This window comes from Dendrobates tinctorius, unplaced genomic scaffold, assembly GCF_039654945.1.
Source record: "Dendrobates tinctorius isolate UK_male_01 unplaced genomic scaffold, ASM3965494v1 ptg000140l, whole genome shotgun sequence".
Taxonomy (NCBI): Eukaryota; Metazoa; Chordata; class Amphibia; order Anura; family Dendrobatidae; genus Dendrobates; species Dendrobates tinctorius.
In genome coordinates this window covers 10031677-10045907 of record NW_027361808.1, presented here as the reverse complement: position 1 = coordinate 10045907, position 14231 = coordinate 10031677, and the positions used below count along the sequence as shown (strand labels likewise).

The 14231-nt window shown below is 51.1% G+C and overlaps 1 protein-coding gene across 1 annotated transcript in view; it reads left to right on the top strand.

Moving 5' to 3' along the window:
• The window catches only part of LOC141049024 (saccharopine dehydrogenase-like oxidoreductase), a 187525-nt gene that overhangs the window by 135869 nt on the left and 37425 nt on the right, over nucleotides 1-14231 (top strand). Inside the window, exon 7 of the mRNA XM_073545125.1 lies at nucleotides 344-461. Coding sequence (XP_073401226.1) covers nucleotides 344-461 — 118 coding nt within the window. The remainder of the gene's footprint in view (nucleotides 1-343; nucleotides 462-14231) is intronic.

Sequence of the window (14231 nt, the reverse complement as noted above, 5' to 3'; positions counted from 1 at the left end):
TTTAGCATTTGGTTAAACACGGTAAAAAAAAAAAAAAAAATTGTGGCATTGCACTTTTTTTTGCATTTTTCACCGCACTTGGAATTTTTTTCCTTTTTTTTTTTCCAGTACACGGTATGGTAAAACCAATGGTATCAGTCAAATGTACAACTTGTCCTGCAAAAAAACTAGCTCACACGGCCATATTGACCAAACAATAAAAAAGTTAAGGCTCTGCGAAGACAGGGAAAATGGAAACTCAAAAACCCAAGGTTGTGAAGGGGTTAAACCAAGTACACTCATGCAAGGCTGGGTAATTGTACTGTTGTGCTATATAGATGCTAGTTTGCACTTTGTTTTGCAGGGGTGCAGTATTTTACAGTGATGAAGTGCAGCAGTATTCCATTCCTTTTATTGGATCAGATGCTTCTGTCGTCAAGAGGACCCAACGTTATCTCTATGAGAATCTGCAGGAGACACCAGTGAGTAAAGTCTGTTGGTTGTTTCTGTATTCACATGGTCTGTAGGTTAATGGTGGAAATATGTTTCTGTTAGCAAGGAGAGTGCAACACTAGTATCGTTTTCAACCTCTTAAGACAAGGTATATATTACATTATAGGTAACTTGTGAAACATTGTATTACAGCGATTGAACGGTTTCCTGCAGGAGACTATTGCTATAATTCCAGCGTAGCCTGCATCGTGTACTGCTCACTCTCTTAGGCTGTGTGCCCACGTAAGCGTTTTTTAAGCGTTTTTACCGGCAAAAATGCTTAAAAATCGCTCAAAAGAAGCATCCCATTCATTTTAATGCATTTTGCACTTTTTGTGCATATTGATGCGTTTTTTTCCGCAAAAAAAAACACTTTGTCGTAAAAAACGCAGCATGCTCATTAATTTTGTGGAAAAGTCCGCGTTTTTAGCTATTTTCTATGTGTCTATGGACGTGCGGGAAAAAACGCATAAAAAAACGCACGTTTTTGCGCAAAAAAAACGTGCATTTTCTGGGAAGGAGTCCGGTTTTCATACAGAAATTTTCTGCATACGTGGGCACATAGCCTTATAGTGAAATATGGATCCTATATAGCCTTAAGTAATGAATGTAACTTTGATAAAAAAATCTGTCCAAAAGAATGTGGTCATTCTATTCAAAAAGCAAGGGGCGTAATATTATGTCAGTCCCCCTTCTGCAGCCATCACAGCTTTTTTTCTGGGAAGGTTTTCCACAGTATTTTTTGAGTGTGCTTTTGGGAATTGTTACTCATTAGGGATGATTGAATAGCTTAGAATAACAACTTATCTGAATAGCTATAGCGCTTCTCGAATAGCTGCATTGGTATCCTGGATACCTGGAGCGCTCCCAATAATCAGCTGTTCCTTGCCGCAGCTGCTTGTGTCGCGGCTGTGTTACAGTCACAACACATGCATGGAGAGCCTGTGTGTTGTGACTGTCACACAGCCGCAACACATGCAGCTCTGGCGCCGAACATCTGATCATCGTGAGCACCCCTGGATACCAAGGTAACTATTCAGGAAGTGCTATAGCTATTCGAATAAGCTCTTTTCCGAAGCTATTCACTCATCCCTATTACTCATTCATTCAGACAATAAAGAAGTTTGGAAAAAAGACTCTCCTATTCAACGTCAGTGTCTGATTTCTCTATCTACCGTATACTAACCATCTACTCTGATGGCAGAGTTACCATCCTTGCTTCCTTAAGAAGGGCATCTCAAAGTGGCAGTATTACTGGGTGATGAGAGACTGCTCATCTAATTAGGTTTATCATGAACAAGCACAATATCTGATGAATAGATTTTTGGAGAGCCATTATCCATTACCAGTGCTCATGGAGGCCTACCAGAGTGCAAAGAAATGTGACAGTTTTTTTCTGCTAAGACCCCGAGATCAAAAGGGTGAAACAAGAGTCTATTCAGGCTTTGAAAACTTATGACAGATAACAAAGAATTAGAAATATGTTGGCTAGATATTGGAACATGCTTAAGGCGAACCCAAACGTAAGGGTTGCTATACCCCCTTCCCCAGCAATAACATTTAGGAAGGGTTGGTCAATCAAAGACCAGTTAATAATAATAAATAATAAATTTTATTTTTATAGCGCCGACATATTCCGCAGCACTTTACATTTCAGAGGGGATTTGTACAGACAATAGACATTACAGCATAACAATAATCACATACAGTAGATTATAACAAATAACAAGAGGAGTGAGGGCCCTGCTCGCAAGCTTACAGTCTATGAGGAAAGAGGGAGACACGAAAGGTGGGTGGTAACAGTTGCTCTGATTGTATGGACCAGCCATAATGTTAAGTGTGTAACAGTACAGACAGAGGGCTAATGGATGCATAAAGCATGTGGGAACATGATGCTGGGAACCTGGTTATGGTAAAACTTTTGGCTCTGCCACACAGGGATAGGTTAGGTTAATGTGTTGAGGCGATAGGCCAGTCTGAATAAATGCGTTTTCAGGACACGCTTAAAATTGTGGGGATTGGGGACTAATCGTATTGACCTGGGAAGTGCATTCCAAAGAATTGGCGCGGCACGTGTAAAGTCTTGGAGACGGGAGTGGGAGGTTCTGACTATTGAGGATACTAACCTCAGGTCATCAGCAGAACGGAGGGCGCGGGTAGGGTGGTATACTGAAACAAGGGAGGAGATGTAGGGTGGTGCTGAGCCATGGAGGGCTTTGTGGGTGAGGGTAATAAGTTTATACTGAATTCTGGAGTGGATGGGTAGCCAGTGTAATGACTGGCACAAGGTAGAGGCATCGGTGTAACGATTGGTGAGGAATATGATCCTGGCTGCAGCATTCAAGACAGATTGGAGAGGGGAGAGTTTGGTAAGAGGGAGACCGATTAGAAGAGAGTTACAATAGTCGAGACGAGAATGAAAAAGAGAAACAGTAAGAGTTTTTGCAGAGTCAAAAGTAAGAAAAGGTCGAATTCTAGAAATGTTTTTGAGGTGCAGATGACAAGAGCGAGCCAGTGATCGAATGTGGGGGGCAAAGGAAAGCTCGGAATCAAGTATGACCCCAAGACAGCGGGCATGTTGCTGGGGAGTAATAGTGGAACCGCACACAGAAATAGCAATGTCGGGTATAGGTAGGTTAGTAGCGGGAGGAAACACCAGGAGTTCAGTCTTTGACAGGTTCAGTTTCAGATATAGTGAGGACATGATATTAGACACAGCGTTTAGACAATCGCCAGTGTTTTCTAGAAAGGCTGGCGTGATGTCAGGAGAAGAAGCGTATAATTGGGTGTCATCAGCATAGAGTTGGTACATAGTCTTCACACAAATGAGAAAGTTACAGGCCCTTGGTTAGAGAATAGAGCCATGGGAACATGTAGATGTGGAGAATGTAAGAACCACCAATTTTTTCAGGAGTGAGACAACTGGACGTGAAGACGATTGTCGTCCTTTTGCTAACTGTAATACCGAGGGTGTTAATCTATTTAAATGCACTTGTCCATTGGGGTGCTTAGATAACGGATCATGGACATGATCATAATACTCCAAATGTTCAGGAGATACATGGAGGAAGGCTAGACACATTCTATGTTTGTTATTAAGGTGCTAGCTTCCCATTTTAGAGGTGGTAACTCAGACCAGAAAATCTTGCAGAAAGAAACTAAATGCGTACACAGAATGAACACAACTAAAACACATGGGCTGAATGAGCAACTTGACATTAACTCTTTATTGTAATAATGTCTATGACTCTTTTACTACAATCGGATCCATTATTTCACATGTTTTCATTTCTAGAATATTTATGTGCATCAACTTCTAGATTATCTACCCTTAATGATTAGGGGACACCCTGAATAAGTGCCTTTTAACCATTGATCCTTATGGGTTTTGGCTAATATTGTGTTTTTCCCACCATTGTTTTGGGGTCTGTTTATGTACTCGAGTATAAGCCAACCCGAGTATAAGCCAAGGCACCTAATTTTGCCACAAAAACTGTGTAAGCTTATTGACTCAGGTATAAGCAGGGTATGCATTGTTCCTTCATCCCTTTCCTGCTCTGTGTGGCTCCCCCTGTCCTGTCCTGCTCTGTGTGGCTCCCTCCTACTCCCCCGTATATGCATGGCTCCCCCTGTACTCACCCGTGTATGCATGGCTCCCCCGTACTGCTGCCGTGTATACATTACTCCCCCCGTGTATGCATGGCTTGGCTCCCCCGTCCTCCCCCACCATACTCACCCCCTCCTGGCGCGGTCTGTGCACTTTCCCGCTTTTTCGTTGTCCCGGGGCTGGCACCTTCTTCCTGTGAAGAGCAGTCACGTGGTACCGCTCATTAAGGTAATGAATATGCGCTCCACGCCTATGGGAGTGCTTGGTTGGTATATTATACGCTACCCAGGTTGGTTTCTGACTCAATATAAGCCTGTTGTCGGACGGGGCTTTTGTCGAAGGAGGAACTGGTGGCAGCATACCGTACTGTTAGTGAGAAATTCTGGCATTGACGGCCAGGAGGTTTATATATGCGATGTATATCCCCCCTCACTGGGAGTGCCTCAATAACTCGAACCTATAAGGTAAGCCTTTCTGGCGACGATTTGCTCTCGGTGCAGTTCCCTGACTGTCCTGGGTAAGTGGTGTCGCCAGAGAGCCGATCCCTGTTGGGTCCTTATCTCCCCTCCCCTGAGGTGAACAAAGTCAACACCCCCTTCCCCTGTGCGATTCATCACAGATTAGTCTCAGAGCGGTGGGATCGAGATAATGGTGTGCGAGGGATCCCTACTCCAAGACACTAATGACTAACAGCAGTAACTTTTGCTGTTGGGGTCTTAAGATCAGCTCAGCAGACAGTCCAAGTGCAAGTACTGTAGAGGTGTGGGTGCTCGGGTTGCCGCAGTGTCCGTGACCGAGGGCTGAAAAGACTGGCTGCAAGCACTCAGAGCTGGACAAGAATGATCGCCACGGAGCTAGCCCGTAATGTGGAAAATGACTGTACTGGTTCCGACGAAGGGATGAACCGGGGGGGTGTCCCGCCCGGGCTCCCCAAGCGTCTCGCTGCCAGTGCACTACCCTGCTCAGGAGAACACCCTCCTACTGCCCTTCTCCCTGGACAGCCTGGATCGGAGACCCTCTTTCAAGCTGCCCTGGTGAGTCTCGAGGCGGGGCGTGAGGAAGCCTCCACAGCCCTCCTGAAAGCGGCAGAGCGAGAGGCAGCACAAACAGAGCTGGAGCACAAGGCGGTGGAACACCGTGATTATGCAGAGCGACAGCATCAGCTGGAGTTGGCTCAGCAGGGTCTCCTACCACCCACTACGGCACCTACGGAGCCCAAGACAGCCAAGATCCAAGCTGACGACTTCCACTTGCTGGAGAAGGACTGAGACCTGGACTCCTTTCTGCGAGCCTTTGAGCGGACCTTCCGACAGCACCATCTGGCCTCGTATCAGTGGACCAAGTACCTGACCCCCTACCCGTTTGAGGTGTAAGTCTCTAGAAGTTTTGTGGGACTTAACTGCTTGGGTGGAACAGGACTATGAGAGCATCAAACAGGGCCTGGTCCAGCAGTTCAACCTCACCCCGGAGTCTTACCGCAGGAAGTTCTGGAGCCTGCAAAAAGGCCCCAAGGACACATGGGCCGACCAAATGCAGCCCCTTGTGAGAGCTGCAGAGCACTGGGCCAAGGGTCTGGAGCTCACCACTGGCCAGGAGATGTTTGTCACCGAACAATTCTTGTTTAACTGCCCACAGGACCTCCAGCAGTACCTCTGTGACCAGAAACCACAGGGGACACCGGCGCCGAGATGACCCTCATGCGACCTTAGATGGTCTCCCCCCAGGACTTGATATCCGGAAAAACCCTCGAACCGACGCTGTCCGTCGCCAGGGTTCATCTGGACTGGGGCGCCAGGAGGGGAATGAGGGAGGTGTGAGTGTCGGCGAATATTCCTGCAAATGTTTTACTTGGGACAGATTTGGGGCGGCTTGTGTCACAGTATGTGGCTACTGAGACCCCAAGTCCTGGTCCCCCACTGTGTCTTGATTTGTCTACTGCTAGTAATGTTGTAAGGCTAGTTTCACACTAGTGTAATTAGGAGCTGCGGAGGGGTGCAGACTTCCTCCGTGAAGCTCCGCCCCACTGCCACACGGCCTGCGTACGCTATGTTTAGCATTGGGTACGCAGGCCATGGTGATGAATGCGGATGCCTCTGCATGCGTCTTTTTGATGGTGTGGCGACCGCTCCAAAATGCAACACGTTGCCTTCGGCGCAGGTCGCCGCACTGTCAAAACGACGCATGCAGAGGCATCCACATTCATCGGCATGGCCTGCATACCCAATGCTAAAGATGGCTTACGTAGACCGCATGCCGACGGAGGCGGGACTGAACGGAGGAGATGCGGCAGGGGGCCGAGCTTCACTGAGGAAGTCCGCATCCCTCAGCAGCTCCTTCATAAGCTAGTGTGAAACTAGCCTAAGTGTATTGCCTGTTCCTTCTAAGTAAAGGAGGGAAGTTGGAGCTGATAGTCACTCCAGCACTGACAGGACACATGCAGCGCACGCATGCCCCAAAGTGTGATGAGAAAGTGTGCACTGGAGGGAGAGGTAGGGGGCAGGTAGCTGCAAGGCCAGAACCAAAGTTGGTGGGAGGGGCTGCCGCAAGGATTGTAGGGCCCCTAGATGAGTCCAAACTGCTCGATTCTGCGCAGCTGCAGGAAGGGGAACCTGCCAATGTGGTTGGGGCTGTCACTGGGAGTGGTGGAGCTTCCAAGTAAGGCATCGGGGCTTGAGGTTCACACCCCTGGGATGCCAGGAGACCTGGTTTGTCCAACTGACTTGGTGACTTGTGTGGAAGTCGAGGGAAGGCAGGCACTACCCACGGTGACAGTGGTCATGGCAGTCAAGGTGACCACCGCTTTACTGGAGATTTTGTCCAGAGTGAGAATTTCCTGGGGAAATCCCACCGACCGAGGGACCCAGTTCATGTCGCAGCTGATGGAGTCCCTTTGTAAGCAAATACAGGTGCAACATCTGGTGGCCAGCCCGTACCATCCACATACCATCCATCTTTTGCGAGCTGTTCAGTGGCACCTTCAAGCAGATGCTTAAGATGTTGGTTGACTCCCATGGGAGCGATACCTCACACACCTACTATTTGCCTAGAAGGTGAGGCTCCACAGGCCTCAACGGGATTCGCTCCTCTATGGGCGGCGTGTGCGAAGGCCCCTTGCTGGTGAAAGAGGCATGGGAAGGAGACTTGGCCACCCCTAGCGAGTCAGTCATTGAGAACGTTGTGCGCTTCCGGGACAAAATGACGGCCTTGTCACGGCTGGTGCAGGACAATATGGCTCACGCTGACCAGAAGCGTTGGTACGACCAGAACGCTTGTGAAACGACCTACCAGGTGGGTCAGAAAGTGTGGGTAGTGGTCACCGTACCACAGGATAAGCTTCAGGCAGTCTGGGAGGGCCCATACCTCATGCACCAGCGGCTCAATGACAATCACGTACCTGGTCAGCCTAGACGGAGGAAGGCCTTCCATGTGAACTTGATGAAGGCACATCGTGTGCGGGAGGCCTGCGCTCTCCCTGTGTGCAACCTTCCCTCCTGGATCTGCTCTCCCAAGCCAAGGCGGGTGGATCCATTGAGTGCGTAGAGGTTGCCCACCAGCTCTCTGAGGACCAAAGGTCCAAGCTGGCGAATACTCTATGCCTCTTCCGGGAGCTGTTCAGCAGCCTTTCCGGAAGGACCGAGATGGCTGCCCATCACGTGGACACTGGGAATCACTCTGATCCGGCGGTCAGCATATCGGGTCTCTCTCGAGGTGCAGCGACAGATGCGCCAGGAGATTGAAGAGATGCTGAAACTGGGGGTGATCCAGGCATCCACAGCGCATGGGTGGCACCCATAGTCCTCGTCCCCAAAAAGGACTAAACAACCCGTTTCTGTGTGGACTACTGGGGGCTCAAGGTTGTCACGCATCGATGACTTGCTCGATCAGTTGGCCGGGGCTAAGTACCTGACCATCATCATCGATCTGAGCCGGGGATATTGACAGATCCCTCTGATCCACGAGGCCCGGGAGCACTCCGCCTTTATCACCCCATTTTGAACCGTGATGCCATTCGGCGTGAAGAATGCCCCTGCCAATTTTCAGCCAATGGTCAACGCGCTCCTCCAGGAACTTGAAGGTTACGCGGCTGTGTACCTGGATGATATTGCCATCTTCAGTCCCACATGGGAGGATCACCTAGAGCATCTTACCCAAGTGCTTAGGCGGATCCACCGGGCAGGTTTGACCATCAAGCTGGAAAAGTGCCAGCTGGTCATGAGTGAGGTCCCCTACCCGGGTCACTGGGGCGGGGGATGTCTGAAGCCAGAGCCTGGAATAGTGGATGCCATCACATCCTGGCTCACCCCCAGGACCAAGAAGCAGATGATGTCCTTCCTTGGGACCGCTGGGTACTATAGGAGGTTTATTCCACACTATAGTACCCTGGCCAAGCCCCTGACGGTCCTCGCCAAGAAAAGGCTGCCTCTCGTGGCAGACTGGTCAGTCGCCTGCGAGACCGCTTTTCAGGCACTCAAGACCACTCTCTCCAGCTCCCCAGTACTACAAGCTGCTGACTTTACGTGGCCATTTGTAGTAGACCGACGCCTCGGTGCCATGCTCTGCAAGGTCAGCACCACAGACCAGAAGCATCCCGTCCTGTACCTGAGCAGAAAGCTTTTGCCGAGAGAGGTGGCCTACTACATGATGGAAAAGGAATGCCTGGCAATTGTATGGGCTCTGTAGAGTCTGCAGCCCTACTTGTACGTGCACCCCTTGATCGTGGAGAAGGCCCATAACCTCCTCAGCTGGTTGCACACGGTCTCCGGGACGAATGGGAGGTTGCTACGCTGGAGTCTCGCGCTCCTGCAATACCACTTCACCATTCGCCACAAAAGGGGCGTGACCATGGGAATGCTGACGGGTTATTCTGGCAAGGGGAGGTTGCGGAAGGAACATAGGAATGTGCCTCCCACCCTTGGCATGTCCCAGGATCAATGTTTTTCTTTAATTAAAACTCCAGGAACAAGCTCTTTGACGCTCGGTGACTAGCAGTTAGCACAAAGGTGTGAGTTCTAGTGCAAGCACAGCCAAACTGGATTCCTTTTGTCTAACTCATGCACGACAGGTCACAGCAAGGCTCTGAGGTATTGAATCTGGGAAATGACCTATAATAACAGATTGCAATATCTCTGAGCCTAGCCGAGCACATTCTCGGAACCTACACTCCTTCCCCCACACGCCTGTGCCCGGCAGCCACCTGTAGCACTCTGCATTATTGAGTTATAAAGCATAGCTACCAGGAATTACATATGGTAGGCATATTTAGTCTCTATGTTCAGATAAAATCCAGCAGAATCCAGTGGCACCGCTGCCATTCCATTCAGAGCTTCGGGCGGAAAGTTATGAGCCTCCACGGTTCTGGACAGAAAATCATACTCTCCGAGATGGGAGTAGAGAGGCTGCACAAGCCCAGGGGTGGGCACAGAGGGTGGGAGGGAACAGCCTAGGACAGTGATGGCGAACCTTTCTGAGACTGAGTGCGCAAACTGCAACCTAAAACCCAATTATTTATGAAGTGCCAATTGCCCCATTCATGATCCCCTTCATGCAGAAATATGCCCCATTCATGATCCCCTTCATGTAGAAATATGCCCCATCATGATCCCCTTCATGCAGAAATATGCCCCATCATGATCCCCTTCATGCAGAAATATGCCCCATCATGATCCCCTTCATGCAGAAATATGCCCCATCATGATCCCCTTCATGTAGAAATATGCCCCATCATGATCTCCTTCATGCAGAAATATGCCCCATCATGATCTCCTTCATGCAGAAATATGCCCCATCATGATCTCCTTCATGCAGAAATATGCCCCATCATGATCTCCTTCATGTAGAAATATGCCCCATCATGATCTTCTTCATGCAGAAATATGCCCCATCATGATCTTCCTGTAGAAATATGCCCCATCATGATCATCTTCATGCAGAAATATGCCCCATCATGATCTCCTTCATGCAGAAATATGCCCCATCATGATCTCCTTCATGTAGAAATATGCCCCATCATGATCCCCTTCATGTAGAAATATGCCCCATCATGATCTCCTTCATGCAGAAATATGCCCCATCATGATCCCCTTCATGTAGAAATATGCCCCATCATGATCCCCTTCATGTAGAAATATGCCCCAACATGATCCCCTTCATGCAGAAATATGCCGCATCATGATCCCCTTCATGCAGAAATATGCCCCATCATGATCCCCTTCATGTAGAAATATGCCCCATCATGATCTTCTTCATGCAGAAATATGCCCCATCATGATCTCCGTCATGCAGAAATATGCCCCATCATGATCTCCTTCATGCAGAAATATGCCCCATCATGATCTCCTTCATGTAGAAATATGCCCCATCATGATCTCCTTCATGCAGAAATATGCCCCATCATGATCTCCTTCATGCAGAAATATGCCCCATCATGATCTCCTTCATGTAGAAATATGCCCCATCATGATCTTCTTCATGCAGAAATATGCCCCATCATGATCTCCTTCATGCAGAAATATGCCCCATCATGATCTCCTTCATGTAGAAATATGCCCCATCATGATCCCCTTCATGTAGAAATATGCCCCATCATGATCTCCTTCATGCAGAAATATGCCCCATCATGATCCCCTTCATGTAGAAATATGCCCCATCATGATCCCCTTCATGTAGAAATATACCCCATCATGATCCCCTTCATGTAGAAATATGCCCCAACATGATCCCCTTCATGCAGAAATATGCCGCATCATGATCCCCTTCATGCAGAAATATGCCCCATCATGATCCCCTTCATGCAGAAATATGCCCCATCATGATCCCCTTCATGCAGAAATATGCCCCATCATGATCCTCTTCATGTAGAAATATGTCCCATCATGATCCCCTTCATGCAGAAATATGCCCTATCATGATCCCCTTCATGCAGAAATTGCCCAATCCACCACCTCCATTTCCTCGGCCCCATCACTCCCATCATTGGCCCTCTCTTCATCACCGCCATCGCTGGCCATCTCCGGCCATCTCCCCATCACTGGCCATCTCCCCATCATTGGCCCTCTCTCCATCACCGCCATCATTGGCCCTCTCTCCATCACCGCCATCACTGGCCATCTCCCCATCACTGGCCCTTTCCCCATCATTCCCTTCATTGGCCCTCTCCCTATCATTGACAAACACACACACCACAGCGGCCACACTCAACACACACACCACAGCGGCCACACTCAACACACACACCACAGCGGCCACACGCACGCACACACACGCACACACACTCACTCACTCACCACACACACACACCACAGCAGCCACTCACCACACACACACACACCACACACACACCACAGCGGCCACACACTCAACATACACACCACAGCAGCCACTCACCACACACACACTCACCACACACACACCACAGCGGCCACACACACACATACACACACACCAGAGCGGCCACACACACCACAGCGGCCACACACACCACAGCGGCCACACACACCACAGCGGCCACACACACACACCACAGCGGCCACACACACACACCACAGCGGCCACACACACACACCACAGCGGCCACACACACACCACAGCGGCCACACACACACACCACAGCGGCCACACACACACACCACAGCGGCCACACACACACACCACAGCGGCCACACACACACACCACAGCGGCCACACACACACCACAGCGGCCACACACACACACCACAGCGGCCACACACACACACCACAGCGGCCACACACACACACCACAGCGGCCACACACACACACCACAGCGGCCACACACACACACCACAGCGGCCACACACACACACCACAGCGGCCACACACACACCACAGCGGCCACACACACACACACACACACACACACACACACCACAGCGGCCACACACACACACCACAGCGGCCACACACACACACCACAGCGGCCACACACACACACCACAGCGGCCACACACACACACCACAGCGGCCACACACACACACCAGCGGCCACACACACACCAGCGGCCACACACACACCACAGCGGCCACACACACACACACACACACCACAGCGGCCACACACACACACACACACACACCACAGCGGCCACACACACACACACACACACACACCACAGCGGCCACACACACACACACACACCACAGCGGCCACACACACACACACACACCACAGCGGCCACACACACACACACACCACAGCGGCCACACACACACACACACCACAGCGGCCACACACACACACACACCACAGCGGCCACACACACACACACACCACAGCGGCCACACACACACACACACCACAGCGGCCACACACACACACACCACAGCGGCCACACACACACACCACAGCGGCCACACACACACACACCACAGCGGCCACACACACACACACCACAGCGGCCACACACACACACAAACACCACAGCGGCCACACACACACACACACCACAGCGGCCACACACACACACACCACAGCGGCCACACACACACACACCACAGCGGCCACACACACACACACCACAGCGGCCACACACACACACACCACAGCGGCCACACACACCACAGCGGCCACAGCGGCCACACACACCACAGCGGCCACACACACACACACACACCACAGCGGCCACACACATACACCACAGCACACACACACACACCACAGCACACACACACACACACCACAGCACACACACACACACACACCACAGCGGCCACACACACACACACACACACACACCACAGCGGCCACACACACACACACGCACACACACCACAGCGGCCACACACGCACACACACCACAGCGGCCACACACGCACACACACCACAGCGGCCACACGCACACACACCACAGCGGCCACACACACACACACACACCACAGCGGCCACACACACACACACCACAGCGGCCACACACACACACACCACAGCGGCCACACACACACACGCACGCACACACACCACAGCGGCCACACACACGCACGCACACACACCACAGCGGGCACACACACACACACACACCCACACCACAGCGGCCACACACACACACACACCACAGCGGCCACACACCACAGCGGCCACACACACACACACACACCACAGCGGCCACACACACACACGCACGCGCACACACCACAGCGGCTACACACACCACAGCGGCCACACACCACAGCGGCCACACACACACACACACACACCACAGCGGCCACACACCACAGCGGCCACACACACACACACACACACCCACACCACAGCGGCCACACACACACACACACACACCACAGCGGCCACACACACACTCACCTCTCCGCGCACTGGCAGCTTCCTTCCTCTCACACATCGAGAGGTGCAGCCGCGGCTGGATGACATCATCATTCAGCTTCGCGGCCGCGCCGCTCAATAGGTGAGAGCCTGAGAGGCAGGAAGCTGCAGCTTTGGATCAGTGAGGCGAGCCATAGGTTTGCCATCACTGGCCTAGGAGATAAGAGACAGCTGCTCATTTGGAGCTGAGTTTTCTACTGGCAGGAGGATCCGTTAGCGGACACAGCCAGGAAACCCATGTAACTAAGATTTGGACCTGTGATCCATCAACGTCTCCCTGTGGTCACATGCTACATAACACTGTAATTGCAACCTATCTATACCCTATCCTTGTGCTACACTCCTGACTGCATACCTCGATAGTGCTCTTGTAAATATATACTTGTATATTTCTAGTGTGCCTATTCGGCAATTAAATATAAACTTAATCTTGGGCTGCTCTTTTATCTCGAAACACGAATCCCCACGTTCGCACGCTTGGTTGGTTACATTATACGCTACCCGGGTTGGTTTCTGACCCGATATAAGCCTGTTGTCGGACGGGGCTTATGTCGAATGAGGAACTGATGGCAGCATACCATACTGTTAGGGTACCGTTACACCTAGCGACTCACCAGCGATCCCGACCAGCGATATGACGCGGTCAGGATCGCTGGTGAATCGCTGGGTGGTCGCTAGTGAGCTGCCACTCAGGCAGATCTCACAGCGACATCGCTGGGGACGGGGATCGCTACTTACCTGTCAGAAGCGGCGATCCTGCATCCTCCCACCTGGCTCCACGCCTCGCTCGTCGTCACAGCAGGAAGCGCCGCAGGAAGTGG